The sequence below is a fragment of the Barbus barbus genome, assembly GCF_936440315.1.
Source record: "Barbus barbus genome assembly, chromosome: 43".
Lineage (NCBI taxonomy): Eukaryota > Metazoa > Chordata > Actinopteri > Cypriniformes > Cyprinidae > Barbus > Barbus barbus.
Genome location: NC_136721.1, coordinates 6121144 through 6137084, shown reverse-complemented (window position 1 = coordinate 6137084; position 15941 = coordinate 6121144). Strand labels below are relative to the sequence as shown.

Here is a 15941-nt window from a genome sequence, read left to right as displayed (position 1 = left end):
AGACTGCTTCAAGGAGGTTTTGCCCAAGACTTTCAAAAATGAACACAGGCATCGATGCCAGCATGCCACAATTATTTAAATAAAGTGAGAAGTGTGTGTAGAGAGACTAGATCTAAAATTAAACACAGACATTGCTCTCAGGTAAATAACACAGCCAAATCAAACAGCATTTGTGTGCATGGTACTAATGGAGTGTCCATTGTCAGTCAGCAGGGATTTGGTGATTGTGATTCACATTGTAGAACATTGTGATTCACCTCTGAGCTTTATAAAATCCCAATGGGAAAAAATGCTTAAGGAACAAAGGCTGCTGTTGCAATCTATACAGCAGTGTTTCCCAACCCTGTTCCTGGAGGCGCCTCATCACTAACATCCAAACTATTTCTAATCAAACACACCTGAATAAATTTATTAGTCCACTAGTAGAAGCCCCAAAAATGGATGGGTTTAGTCAAGGGAGAAATCCAAAATGTATACTGTTGGTGTGCCTCCAGGAACAGGGTTGAGATACACCTATACAGAATGTTTTGAGCATAATTAATATTAATGTATTTTAAAGGTAAACCGTCCATGTGAAAATTAATGTTTAAAAATATTTAAGTAGCCTACACCTTAAACAGTCACACCACCAACAACCGAAGAGATTACTGATCACAGTAAACACAACAAACAAGCCTATTCAGACAAAATCGTGCCACTTCGATTGCTTTGTTCTACAAACAGTTAAAAAGGAGGAGCGATCATGTCAGTTTGTTTGGAGAACCGTTATTCTCAATTTGATACACAGAGTCCTCGTGACAGCAGCAGAGCATCGCGCGCGGAGTGCCAATGTGGGTGTTTCATGACGCGCGCGCGTCAATTACAGGTGTCCATTAACCACCGCGCGCATCACGACCTCAAGGAATGACGCGGAACTCGAAACGCTTTCTGTTTATCCAGGTAAACATTAGTGAAGACACGAAAGAACACACTCCTCTATGAACAAGTCTGCTGTTAATATTCTGTGCCACTGACAACTACCGCTACTTTATTTGGATTGAGTCACGTCCAGTCCATTGAAACGGTGTCACGCGTCTGAAAATGAACTCATCGTGACTGGAAGACGCTTATCGTGTAAGTACGAGCTTAGAGACATATGTATTTGTTTAAAATTACGAACATGTAATATATTGGTGATTAAAGGTATTATGAAAAAGCGAATGTATACGCCTAATAAAGCTCAATGGTGATGCAGAAGTTAATATTTTCATGTCCTTGATTTATTTTTATCCCCCCCCCCCCCCCCCCCCCCCACTGTTCGTAATATATAATACTGTGTTCATCTGTCATTTCCAATTTTTCCACACAAATATCACCCACCTGAGAGACTGCACATCATTGCATGCATATTAAACGACGGGCATTATTGGATTGTTTATGTATTTGTTCATTTATTGTAAGGACTGGAGATATAAGCTTACCAAACATTAAATTTACACCACAGTCCTCTTATTCTTTTTCTGAAATGTCTTTGGTTATATCATAAAACATTATATAATTTTAATCAAATAGTGAAGGTTCTAGTATTTATTTATTTAGCCTATTTTTAAAGATGCCTACAATATTATGAAATGCATTATTCGTTTATATCAATGACATTGTGATAATTGGGGACATTATTGAGGTTAGGCAAAGTCACATTTCTTATTCAGTTAAGTAAGAGGCAATGAAAGCCTCCTCCTCGTTCATGTAAAATAATAATAATAATAATAAAAAGCCAGTGTTTAATAGAGTTCTCTGACCATTCCTCTAAACTGAATGCCTACCAAGGTAGGTAGTTATGCTAAACATAACGGACACTAAATCAGGAATCGGGGGTTCCATAGGTAAAATTTTAGGAATCAACCATTATTTATCAACCGATACTTGTTTCCAGTGTAATGCAGTTCTTTCAGGTAATCTATAGGTTATGTCCTCCAAAGATGACATAACTGAATCAATTTTAAGGCAGTATGTTGATGCAGTCAGAAATGGATGACCACATGTAGTAGGAAAACCAAAAAGAAAATGCCAATGAAGCAGGACAAAGATTTAATCTATTTCCTCAAGGTCACCAAGATCTTATTTGGATAGAGATGTAAATGAGTGTGGGGAAAAAGTTTTAATAGATCATTTGACAAGATCAGAGCAGGTTATATAAGTTAAAATGGCATTTTGTTTGTTGGCAGTCGAGAGCTATCATTAACAGACGAAGAGGTGCCATGTTGAAAGCCATCGTTAATGTTCAAGCATCTCAAAATACATTAGTAAATGAAACTTCATGCTGTTAACACCGTTTCCTCACAATCTTTCTGGAAAACTATGTGTACTCCCACTTTCTCAATGTACGAAATTGATACTTACCCCCTAAAGTCATTGTGCGAGTTCTGCTTGAACAGCTGAGGTTAATTATGAAATGGGTCACTGTGTGTGAAATATTAAAGGTCTGTGTTTTGAAAATATGACAAGTTCATAACTTATGACGGTTGCCCCCTTCTATGTTCTTTCCCTTTGTTGAGCAGCGTGACTGCCGATGTCCTCTGGAGATCTGAAGAGCCGTGATCTGCTCAGCGGAGGATCACAACACAGGAGGAGACCCAGGCACTGTGAGACTTTAGCATTCCCTCATTGCACCAGCTGTCAGGAAAATAGCATCTGCAGATATTCATTTCTTCTTGTAAAAGAGGCCCTGGCAGACCGTCGAAAAGTGCCTCTTCAGTTTCCCGTTTGCATCTTGCATTTTAATGGAACACAATTCAAACTGACCTCTGGTTAACTTTGAGAAAATGTAGCTATGAGACTTGGTGAGTGAACTTCTCAACATAATCAGACTTTAAATCTTCCCACTGGATCCTGGAGGGCCCAAACCTCATCAAGGTGATAATCATGGTGATGTCGCAGGGCACCTATACGTTTCTGGCGTGCTTTGCCGGCTTCTGGCTGATCTGGGCTTTCATTGTCATGCTTTGCTGCTTTTGCAGCTTCGCCCAGCGCAAGCTGAAGCGACGACGTGAAGAGAGGCTAAGGGAACAGTGCCTGCGGGCACTGGAGATGGAGCCTCTGGAGTGCACTGGAGGGGGATATCCTCTTAGGGAGCCCCCTCAGTTCTGCCCACCCATTCAAATGATGTCTCCACAGCCGCCTGTAACACACACTCTCCCTCAGGCAAACTGGACTGTCCCTGAAGGTAGGATGTTTAAACAAGCGCAATCATCCAATGCATTTTTGTCCACAGTCAGAGATATTTATAAAAATATAAGTATTTTACTATTTAAAATACATCTCACCTTTTTGGCTCTTACCCCACTAGAGATTTTAAGCTACATCCACTAAACTCGGCACAGTCCCTTAGCCTGTTTTAACTTTAGTGCTCCACGTGTTTTAATAATCAGACATAACCTGATTAAAATTCCTATTTAACGATAATGCTATATAGGCTAGATGTTAAAGCATTTAAAGTACACAATGCCTTTACAACATTTTTAAACTTTAAGCTTTTTAAACTTGTCAAAGTGAACTTGGACACCTTTCCAATCCAATTAAGTATTATCATCTTTTATATAGCAGTCAGCAAAATCCAATAACCAAATACAGGATGCTACACCTTTATTAATACATTAAGCATGTTGTGTTTCAAGCAACAACGATCGTCCATCTTGAGCTGTACCACTCAAAACACCTCACACAGCAAGGGCAGGCTGAGCTGCATTCTTTCATGTATGACATGGTAACAGTGAGTCTTGTGTGGGTGTTGTGTAGGCAGGCGAGTACAGCATTGAGCTAGCAGCATTAGAGCTGGGCTAATCATGTGCTTTGGCAGACAGGCAGACTGCCAGTGTTGGTGGATCCCTGGCCATGGGTGAAGAATGTCCCTTTAAACCTGTGCCAAACACACAGGATGGATGACCACACATTAAAACAAGGTCTGAGTAATAAGTCAGGTCACAATAGAGTAAGAGTCAGAGAGAATTGTGCTCTTTAAAGAGACTTTGTATCACTTTACAACAACAGGCTCATTATGTCCCCTGTGACGCCTTGGGCACCGTACAAGAAAATTGTATTTGATTTAATCTAAAGTTTTAAAGAATATGCAGTGGTTTTTAATATACTGTTTTAATATTAGGTATATAAGGTATACAAAGTCCAAGGTGGAGGAACAACATAAATTCTGACCTTGTTGGGCTTACCCAGAACAGTCCTCAGCACGCCTCTCTCTGAACACTGTTATAGCCTCTCAGTTACCTTTACCTGCCAATTTTAGTTCAAATTTAGTAGTATCCCACTCAGTTAAGATATGGACTCAATTTTTTGTTTTGTTTTGCACCATCCATTATGGATGAGCCGTTCCGAATATGGTTCGATAAGGGCATAAAGACCATTGATGGGAGCGGTATTTTCAATAGATAAATGTGCACGGTTCTTAATTTATTTGTTTTTTTTTTAATGATTCCCAGTTATTTATATTCGTGATTTCTAGTATTTGTACAGGCTTTATATTTTTATTTCAATGTTGAGTCACACTTTATATTAGGTGGCCTTAACTACTATGTACTTATATCAAAAAATAAGTACAATTTACTGTAGTAAGTAAATAGTACTTATTGTGTTCATATTGTTCATATTGTCTTGCTAAACACTTTTGCTGCTATTGAGGTGGGATACGGGTAAGGTTAGGCACATATTTGGTGGTATGGGTAGGTTTAAGGGTGGATCAAGGTGTAAGGGATGTATCAACAGTGTAATTATAAATGAAAATTACAGATTAATTACAGATGTAATTACATATAGGTATTTTTTTAAATATAAGTACAATGTAAAAACATGTATGTACACAATAAGTGCATTGTACCAAATTATTAATTTAAATGTAAGTACATAGTAGTTAAGGCCACCTAATATAAAATGTGGGACCCATTGTTGTATTAGCAAATCATTTAATTTTATCTTTGAAGCAGATTTCTTATGTGACAGCATTAATTAAAGTTTCTTAGAGATCAAATTATCTGCATCTCCTGCGCTCCATCAAGCCACTCCCATAATAGCTGTCATCATAACTGTATAGCATGTGTGTAAGACTCCAATACAATTATATAAAGTAATTATTTCATCACTAATAAATCTTTCAATGAGTATAACTGGTTGCGTCTATAGTATTATAGACTACACAATATTATTTTCAAATAAATTTTTTTAATTATTATTATTTTAAATTATTGTCCCTGGACCAGTAGGGTACTCTTGTAATAAAGTGTTTAAGGTGGCTGGGACATTTTAAGTATCAATTCTGCTTAAAAAGATGCAATCTAATCCTGTTTACATGAAATAAGCCTGCTCCCGAGCAGGTTTAAGCTTACAGACCTGTTGCTATGACAGCAAGTCCGGGATGAGCTTCGAAGAACCAAATGATCCAAGGTCAAGCGATAACGTCAACAATCAAATTGAGTTAGCGGCGTACGAAGAACAGTATGTCAGTTTGTTGTGTTCAGGGCTTATACAATGTAAGATTCTACATAGGGTTTACTATACTAATGCTAGACTTGCTAAAATATACCCCTCTGTCATCAATGCATGTAATAGGTGCAAGCAATCACCAGTAGATCTCATTCACATGTTGTGGGAATGCCCTAAATTATTTGATTATTGGACTAAAATATTTCAAACTTTGAAAGATGCCTTCGACATAGATATTGATACAAATCCACTTTTGGCCATTTTTGGGTTGGCAGTAGATGTTAACCTTTCAGTAATGGCCCAAAAGGCTTTAGCCTTTACTACTTTACTAGCAAGCCGTCTCATCCTTTTAAAGTGGAAGTACGTCTCACCCCCTACCTTTGATACATGGCTAAAAGAAGTTACTGTCACTCACTGGTTCTTTAAAGACCTTTGACAAGGTGTGGCGCCCCTTTTTAGATTATCTGCTGACTAACTGTCTTGATACTTAAGCTGAGCATTAACATAAAAACATTAAATTTTTATTCATGCTTTTTTAATTAATTAATTTTTCTTTTTTCCCCTTTTTTTCCCCCATGGGAAGTTATAGGTTGTTGAGGGAGGGAAGTGTTTAGTGAGGATAATTTTATAAAATTAATGTTGTAATTTGTCGAGTTGATATTCCATGCAGAAAATCTAATAAAGAAATTTGAAATAATATTATACCTTCAAACCACCATCTACGATAAGTAAATTTCCCCAAAGAATGTATTTAATATTGTATATGAATAAATTCCAAATCACCTCTAGGACCTCTCTGCTGTAACATTGTCTTTGAGAATTAAAGATAAATGCAGTTTTTGTCAATGTTATAAGCAGGTTTGAACACGATAGAGTGTCTGGAACTGACCTTGTTTAGTCTGAACAAGTTGACGCTAGTTGAGGAAAGTCAGAGCCAGTCTGCAGATTACAGCTGACAGACTCCACAGAAAATTGCGTAGTGTATGATGCATATGATATCACAGACTCCGATTTTTTAGCTTCAGACTTTGATTCTATCCAGTCGGAGGATATCAAACATGTTTGATATTTTCAACCGATTTTAGAACACACGTTTTCATTTGTCATGAGTCTCCTAGCAACAAGGTGCACGTTTCGTTGTGATCGGAACAACTTTAAAGTCTGGTAGTGTATGATCCTCGGTCACATAGTGTATGATGCCCAGTTTTCCTTTGTCACTATTTACAAAGTCGGTAAGTTTATTGATCTGTTCAGATTTTAAAAGTCGTGTAGTGTATTCCAGCCTTTAGACTAGCTTTGCTCTGTTTGTGTTTTGAATATGAATGTTATTTCAAATTGCGTTGCTTAGACTGGCCATATCTACCCCCGAACCTACATGGGACATTGTTTTTCAACGTTTTGAAGAATGTATGAATGGCCATATTTAGGAATCAGAATATGATTGAGACTAAAAAGGCTAGAATTCACTACACAACTTTTAAACATCATCTAAAACACTAGGTATGAAACCCTCACTGACTTTGTAAATGGCTACCAAAAATAAAAGAAAACGCAACAACTAGGCATCATACACTAAAGTACTGAGGATCACACATACTTTCAAGTCGTTCTGAACACAACAAACTGACATACTGTAGAAATGTGCCTTGTTGCTAGGAGACACATGACAAATAAAAACAATGTGTGTTCTAAAATCGGCTCAAAATATCAAACATGTTTGATATCCTCTGACTTAAAGGAATCATAGTCTGAAGCTAAAAACGGCTGTGCCCATAATACAATTTTCTGTGAAATCTGTTAAAATCACTTTGACTTTTGGCAGCTAGTATTAATGCATCCAAACTCCAAATCTTAAAAAATGTATTCCACCCTTTAGGCTCTTTTGACATCCCAGCAACCTTTAGCAGCACCCTTGAAACCAGCTCAAATTCCCTACTAACAGCATAGCAATGTGTTATCTATCCAGAACACCCTATCAATCATCTTGCAACCACCAAAAATGGTTTAGTCACCTGCTAACAACCACTCAGAACCTTTTTGTGCATATTGGCGTTTGCATGGGCAAGCACCATTTACATTGTCTTCAGAAAATGTCAAAATTTGGTTTTCTGTGCAAGTTGGGTTTGCAGTGCAGTTTAAGAAGCACCACCTCCATTTGCTGCAGTCCTATATCAGAACACATGCTAATTACGAAGAGCCTATAAGCTAAGTGCTTCCACATGGCATTGCTAGCCCCTAGGACTCAAAAAAATTGTTTTATTTTTTTTGCACAGCGGATGGGGGGGAGGGGCCTCTATATGCTGGTTTATCTCTTCCCTCGACAGGAGAAAATCTATCCTAGCTTTCATCTAGGAGTGAGAGGTGACCTTGGAGGAAATGATAAAAGCTTCAGTTCTTCTACCCTCTCCTGATAAAATATACATTTATGTTGTCTAATGCCCTCTGATAACTTCATGAAGAGGTTTTTTATCTGATAAGTTGTGTGATTGCATATAATTAATGACGTCTGGGCTGACTTGGAAAAAGAAAGGGCCACAATAGTTCTTATAAGCGTACATGTGAAGGACTTTGTCGCTAAAATCTTGTACATTTGGTGCAGCTTGCAGTGTACTTCCTGTTCTTTAGTGAACCATTTGTTTTTCTCAGCAGACACAGATGTCTTTGGAAAACCTCCCTGCTACGAAGAGGCTGTATTGATGGAGGACCCACCACCCCCTTACAGTGAGGTTCTGGCGGACCCCAGGGGAGGAACTTACACCAAACCTTCATCCAGGTTCTCCAGGGAGCACCAGGAGTCCGAGACCAGCAAGATGGCCCCCGTGACCGTGTTTCCAGAACGTGGCTACTCCTCCCTCATACGCCTGCCTTCGGCTAGACGCTGGGACTCACTTGGGCACCTCCTGTCCACCATGGACCTTAACCACAACAACCTGCCTGTCGAGCCTCAGGCCTCTGCCATCGCCACCATGCCTCGTGAGGGCCGAACTCACACAGACTTGGGCTTGCGGGGACTCCGTGGTCTTGATCAACACTATGGTTTGCCCACAGCCTTTCCACTTTTGGGTCGGAGTACAGCGGTATGAGGCCACAAAAATAGACCTCCGGACCACTTTCTGAGATGAACACTCACAATGCTGAGTCATTCGTGGTCTGAAGAGTCTGCAAGAGGTATTTCAAACTCTGTATTTTGGGGGCCCCATCAGTTCAGGATGATTCAGCTTTGTTCAGGGGTTCATTTGCAGATCCATCAAACTCGCTTTTCTCTCTTGTCCTCCTCCTTGCTCTCCGTGGCATCTCCGCCTGACGCAGAGCTGCAGCTATTATGTGAATGCTGTTGCCATGGCTCCAGGGAGCTGTCTGCAGCCCACCAACACCTAGCCCCTCACATCATCTCTTCTTCGGCTCACTGATATAATACAAATGACATTTCAAACCCTGCCCTTGTGACACGGGGTAAAATACAGAAGTGCGACATGTTGAAATGACAGTGGTAGGTCCGTACTGTAGCTACACAATGCTGCTCAGCTGTACAAAATTTTTTCATAAACTGGGAAACAATACCTGGCATCTCTTTTTGGATTTTCTGCCAGTTCTTTTCTCAAGAAGGAGCCTGAACTTTGGGTGTGGACAGAAAATCCTCAAAAGGAAGTTGGCTAAAGAATTGCAATTTTTGAAACATGTCTGTAATGCCCATTGGAAAAAAAGTTGTCTCTCACAGCTTAAAGGGGTCATGAGCTGCCTTTTTTTATTATTTTGCACTGTTCTCTGAGGTCCCTCAAGATTTTTTACAAAAAAACATCATAATTTAGAAGTTAATAGGCTATTTTTTGTCATGTTTTTAAAGTGTAGATTCATAAGTAAACACCCACTGCTATGATAGGCAAACAGTTGTGTATGTTTGACAGTATATCCTTCAGAGATGAACGCTGCTATGATTAGGTAAAAACGCATAAATACTCAGTACATATCAAACGACCTCAGACAAAGCAATAGTGACCAGGTAATGAAAACAGTTACTCATACTTGTGTGGTGCAACATTACTGTCGAATCCAATAAAGTTGGCAAAGCATGGTCTTTTAATTTCAATCTTTCTCAAAATCCCACGTCGAATTGTGCTTTGTTTGTAAACAAATCCATGGTAAAATGAAGTTAACAAAAGGACCAAGTTCTTACTGACACGATCTGGAACTTCATTAAAACTAAAGTTCATCCACTCTTTTCTAATGTTAGGATCAGAAGGAAGGCAATGCAAAGACTTTTTCCACAGCTTGGCACAGCACAGCTTCTTGTTTTCTTCGGAGTATCTTTATCGTTTGGTTTCTGTGTAGACCTGTGTTTGCCTCTCTCGTTATTTAAGCTATATGCGCAATCGTTGGGCGGGGCTAAACAGGAAGCGATGTAGAAGCAGGCGTTGATCTTCCTCTGCAGAGGCTGTGTTTAGCCACACTATAATGTAAATTAAGTGGCTCATTCTACAAGCTGCCGTTTGGCAGACTAGCTTCAATATAAGCTGTTTTTAGAGTAACAAGAACGTTTTGAGTTCTGAAACTTACAGGATGTTTTCATAGTACAATGACCTCTTATATGTTAAAAGATCAAGAGAATTTCTCAGTTCATGACCCCTTTAATGCATTAGACCAGGGGTAGGCAACGCCGGTCCTGGAGTGCCGCTGTCCTGTAGAGTTTAGCTCCAACCCTAATCAAACACACCTGAACAAGCTAATCAAGGTCTTCTGAATTACTAAGGCTACAGGCAGGTTTTTTTCAGGGTTGGCGCTAAACTCTGCAGGACATCGGCACTCCAGGACCGACATTGCCTACCGCTGCATTAGACCATGCGGGTACATTGAGGAACTGCCTTTTATTTCATGTGTTTTTTTTTTTTTATGAAATCCATCCTCCTAAAGTGCTCATCAGATTGAAGATAGGACCTTGTTTGTAATGACCTGCAAATAGGATTTGTCAACATTTTCACGCATCACCATGTTGCCCACGTTACTCCATGCTGTTGTAGCAGCCACATGTGGGATTTCTGGCATTTATTCAACAAATTCCATTTATAAACTGGTGCTTCTCAGAGTTAGACCGACTGAATGCCTTTTGCTAGGCTGTTTTTCGTCATCAATGTAGTGATTGCTACATTGTGAAAATGCTTGATTTCATTTTGTCCTTTTATTGCCATCATTTCTATTATGTATGTTTCCATGCCCTCAAACGATTCTACCTCAATCCATCTAATGGCTGTCTTTGTCAGCTTCCTGGCATAAAACTCTGCTTTCATACATGTGCTGGATGCTTTCAAATGACATTTGATTAAAATAAACTCCATTTTGGAAATGTGAAAAAGCAATTAGCGGTGTATGTGGGCACACATTCAGCACAATGCTTTTACTACATCATAGTGATGTGTTTGCTTCATTATTTTTTAATTGCGCAGCCATTACTAAACCGCCCGAAAATAACAAAAGCATAAAGGAAACATACGTCCCACATCCCACGTCATAAAGACTTGGTGTACGAGGCATTGTTCCCTGCTTCGTTAATAACCTGTGAAGACTAAATTACATAATGCAATTAAATGAAGAATATATTGATTACTTTTCAAATTTCATCCATACGAGGATAAAATAGTGTCTGTGTTGAATATTGGAAATTGAAACGAGGAAAAAAGATTTTTTCTGTAAAATTTGACAATGAAAGTTTACCTTGAGTACAATTTCAAGGCCAAAGTACACCACATTTTTATTTCTATTTGAAATAAAAAAATAATGCCCTGTAATGTTCCGTTAAAAAATGGATCAGTTCAGGTGAAATATTCATATTTTTGCAACAGACTAAAATACGATATTGTAGAAAGACAATCAATTAAATTTACAGCACTTTACTGTCATTTCAAAAACATCCTGCTAGGTTACACTACAGCATTCAAAAATGGCTACAGCCCCAAAATACTTAAATTAATCTAAGGGAAAGGTTTGATGATTATTTTGGGAGAATATTGCTGTTTAAAATGACTGTATCTGCTTTTACTCTCTAGATTGTTATATCACAACAGAAGCTAAAGACAGAGATGTAAACGGTAGTCTCTCTGCCAGCAATGTGTTGCTAAGAGACCGTAGAAGAGCCGTGTGACTCTGTTTGCATAGATGAAGTGAGCAGTACCGTCACTGCTCTGGTACACAGCCTTCTCACATCCACTATGATAAGTGGATTGTGGTTTGCAAATTAGCATATATGAGACATATTATGTACCAAATGTACCCCATTTGTGCCATTTTCAATGAAAGCCATCATAAAGAGGCTCTGATCTATCAATCAAAAGGGAGTTTGTCTTTTGATCTGGTAAGAGTCTCAATTTAAACTCAGTTTTGTCCCCATTTGACACCAAATTTACACTCCAAATTCTCAATAGCACAATTTCTTTCTCCGTCACATGAACTGTGAATGGCAAACTGTGAAAGTGTTTCATGCAATGTTCATGTAGCTTGCAAAGTGTGCTTGTGTGTGCGGCCACGCTACAGTCGGAGCTGTACTATTTCATAGCTGCTATGTACAGTATTTCCAAGCTCATATGAGTAATTTTGGTTTGTTTTCTAAAAATATACACAATACACAAACAGGGCCAGTGAATACCTGATATCTGATTAATAAAACTGAGATGCAAAGTCTAGTTATGACACTGTTTCAACATTTCTGTGTCTGTTTTGTTGCAGATAAAAAAAACGTACACAAGTCCACAATTTTCTGAAGGATTTTAAAGTCTTTTATTAACATACATAAGCACATAGCATGTCACAAAAGATCTTGTGCTTGTTTCAAAAACAGCGTGTGAGAAGCGGACGGAAAAAGGAAGAGATAGAAAAAAAATAATTAAAAAAGAACTTTCAGGAGTCGCTAAGCCTTGCTTCAGGGGCAAAGAAGAAATTACTGTAGAACAGTAGTAGTAATAATAATAATAGTAGTGGTAGTAGTAGTAGTCTCCTAGTAGTTTGAGGGAGAAAGAGAGTAATAATCACTACTAAGGAGGTAGGAGGGTGAACAGGAATACATAGAAGTTATTTCAAAAGGGGCTAAGTTACTGTTAAAGATGCGGGTTACTTCCTATTAGGTTTCATACTGAGCGACCTTTTTCGAAAAAACATAAGAAACCCAATCCAAACGTACACCAACCCCCGTTTTTCATGGTGGTGAATCAGTCTTAGTGATTGTAGTACATTTTACATGAGCATAAAATTAGACCTATTTACAGAACAATACTATTGGTTTAGTCTTATTGCTTGCTTTTCCACTCCAAAAATCCTTTGTAAAACCAAGATGTTACGAAGCCGCTTTACAACTTGACTAAAAGTATGAGGAAGACAGTGGTCAGTCAAGGCCGGGACAGTGGGTGGTGATAACTTAGCAGTCAAGGATGTGGGCTGGTACAACAAAGATTACAGGTTGAGTCAGTGTTGAATAAGTGAGATAATCTCTCACCATTCTGCCTTTGAGCAAGGCGACGTGGCCTTGCATTTGTCTTTGTGTAAAAGTCAGATACAAATCCAAATTTTCTTTAAAGGTTTATAGTAATTTTAGGTTCATAAAAACGCGTTTACAAATTGTTGGACTTGCTAAGGTCACATTACTCTGAAGAAAGTCCTGGGTTAACTAGCAACAACATAAAAAGAAGCTTATAAGGGTCATATTATAATATGAGTTACCGTGGCTTCAAATCTGAGATTATAAAGAATTTCCTTCCCTTGGAGCATAAAACTAATTTAAAAGGTTAAGAATAACATCCACAAAAAAAAGGTCGAAACCATACTCTATGCAAGTAAATGAATGCAAATGCTTTGATTTCACTCGTCGCAGCTTGCTAAAATGTGTTTGAACGCTAAGCACAGCATTCTCAGCACTGTCACATGGGGTGCTATAGCTAGCATTAGCGTAAACCGACTTTTGTAAGACAAAAACGACCATAATACGTTGACTACTGTCATAATAAAGTGACAGTTTGAACCCTGGTAAGCTACACGTTTCTAGCTAGATATTTGAATAATAGTGATTTGAAGGTAAATATTTGGGCTTCTTAAATGAAAATTGTGTCATCGTTTATTCACCCTCATATTGTTCCAAAAATTGTATGACTTACTTTATTCTGCAAAACAGAATGACAAAATTTTCATTTTAAACTACTGATCTTTTAACAACACAGTAAGGTCGCATGCCGATATGTACAGCGGGACTACACACTTGTATTCGCGTCAGCATTTGCATACTTACGTAGAGTATGTTTCAGGCCTGAGCCTTTCCAATAATGATACAAATACGCACACTACCGAATATATAACTAAAACAATTCCCAATGTAGTCCACTACAACTGTTATTGCCTACATTTCTCAACAAATCGAAGCTCTATTGAAGTTTTTCCCCCAAAAAAAGTCAGTTTCAGCCATTGTTTATACACATTGTCTCATATGTAGTCAAAATATACATATTCCACCTGGCACTAAAGTCCTAAAAGGCCGTTACACCAACACGTCATACTCAAAATAATTGGCACAACACAAAATTGTTTCGTAATCACATAAACCCCCTTCATTTTCCGTTTGCTAAATACAATTGACTCAACTGAAGCTAAAATCGAGTTCTGACATGCCTTTGCTTCGATGAAGGTGAGGGTTCGACCATCCCTGACCGATTGAGTCTTCAAAGCAAAGGCCCCTGTGGGCATAACACTCAAACACATGTGATTCAACTAAAAAACTAAGATTGTAGGGAACTTGATTACGGTCTAATCTGCTACTACACACACCTGTTAGGCACAGGGATCGATACAACACAGGTGAGCGCTAGAGACACACTGTGCTATACTCTGCATAGAAAAAAAAAGGTTGAAATAAATAATAAACACACTCACGCACACATACACGAACCGAGAGCGCTCATACCCACTGGCATCTTTAACAATAACCCGAGTCCTTTTCTTCTGTGGCTAATGTTTTTATTGTTGTTTTATTTATCTAAAACATATTGATGCAAGACTTCTGTAACTGTTGTAAAATAAGTTGTCATAGAGGTGTCGCCTCTTTTTCCCTCAGTCGCTCCTAATCATCATCTTCCATCACAGGGTCTGTATCCCAGCACGTAATGTCGATTTCTGCGGCAATAAGACAAACACGTTATATTAGGATCTTTTCTGAGGCAACCAAGTGATGTAACAAGAAGTAATTATTTGCTTGTTTTTCTTGTTTATTCATATACCTGAGGACATACATCTGCAAGAAAGGAAAATCTCAAGCGGAAAGTTCATTCAAATGTTTTTTTTTTTAATTATTATTTATCCATATAAACCCGTGGGCCAGTGGCGATTTATCCACTGACCCGTGGGCCAGTGGCGCAATGGATAACGCGTCTGACTACGGATCGGAAGATTCTAGGTTCGACTCCTGGCTGGCTCGCTCTACAGTTTAGGGGAAGTCGTGGCCTAATGGTAAGAGAGTCGAGCTCGTAATCCAAAGGTTGTGGGTTCGAGTCTCGGGCCGGCAGGGATTGTAGGTGGGGGGAGTGAATGTCCAGCGCTCTCTCCACCCTCAATACCACGACTGAGGTGCCCTTGAGCAAGGCACCGAACCCCCAACTGCTCCCCGGGCGCCGCAGCATAAATGGCTGCCCACTGCTCCGGGTGTGTGTTTACGGTGTGTGTGTGTTCACTGCTGTGTGTGTGTGTGCACATTGGATGGGTTAAATGCAGAGCATGAATTCCGAGTATGGTTCACCATACTTGGCAGTATGTCACTTCACTGTCAATGTGACGATGTCATTTTGAATTTTTGGTGTATATCTCAACCACTTGTTTCTGAGGCTGTCAAGTAGTGTTATTTTAGTATCACTGAGATACTATAATAGTTTTCAATAATTGTTTGAATTAGTTTGAATCATGTTTTCTGTTTTTGTTTACTTTGTTAAAGTTTTTTAGTTATTTGTATAAGTTGTTTTTTCCGTTTTACTTCAGTAGCTAATGTAGCTAACATATAAAATAAAGATGAGTTTTTGTTGTTTTAAGGCCATTAATCTGCTTTTTGTTTTCATTTAGTTTTACCTGATTTACTAAAATAGCCAAAACTCAAATAAAAATGAATAAAAACTATATAGACAAAAACATAAAAAATAAAAACACAACTTAATTATTAAAACTAACTAAAATTAAAACAGAAAATATACAATTAAAAACTAATTCAAAATATTAATATAAACTATAGTATCTCTAACACTAATATTTATTCAATAAAATAGTCTAAAATGCTCATTTACCTCCTCATTACTAAACATAATTATCAATAGAATGTAAATGTAAACAAAGTTATTAGCTACTTAAAAAAAAAGGAAAAAGTCACCCCAACGTCATGGTTTTGAATGAAACGCATCAAAACGGGAAAAAGTGTTTGAATTAGTTCTTCTTTTCCATTTTCAATTCCATTTTTATTCAAG

At 38.4% G+C, this 15941-nt stretch overlaps 2 protein-coding genes across 13 annotated transcripts in view; one reads left to right on the top strand and one right to left on the bottom strand.

Annotated features, from left to right (window-relative positions):
- The first annotated feature begins 778 nt into the window (after positions 1–778).
- On the top strand, positions 779–12154 carry LOC306862109 (proline-rich protein 7-like). Of its 2 annotated transcripts, none has more exons than XM_079404745.1 (3): positions 779–1113; positions 2541–3205; positions 8116–12154. In XM_079404745.1, exons 2-3 carry the CDS (start codon positions 2905–2907, stop codon positions 8550–8552), a joined length of 738 nt encoding a protein of 245 aa, XP_079260871.1. In that variant the 5' UTR covers positions 779–1113; positions 2541–2904; the 3' UTR covers positions 8553–12154. The 2 variants fall into 2 exon arrangements, with proteins under 2 accessions (XP_079260871.1, XP_079260872.1); XM_079404746.1 differs by having other exon boundaries at positions 804–1113; positions 8119–9541.
- Positions 12155–12214: 60 nt separating this feature from the next.
- Positions 12215–15941, bottom strand: part of LOC306862886 (drebrin-like) — a 70589-nt gene continuing 66862 nt past the window's right edge. For all 11 annotated transcript variants that reach the window (XM_079405934.1, XM_079405935.1, XM_079405942.1 and 8 more), the window contains one exon: positions 12215–14610. In XM_079405934.1, the coding sequence (XP_079262060.1) occupies positions 14558–14610 (53 nt within the window). In that variant the 3' untranslated portion in view covers positions 12215–14557. The remainder of the gene's footprint in view (positions 14611–15941) is intronic.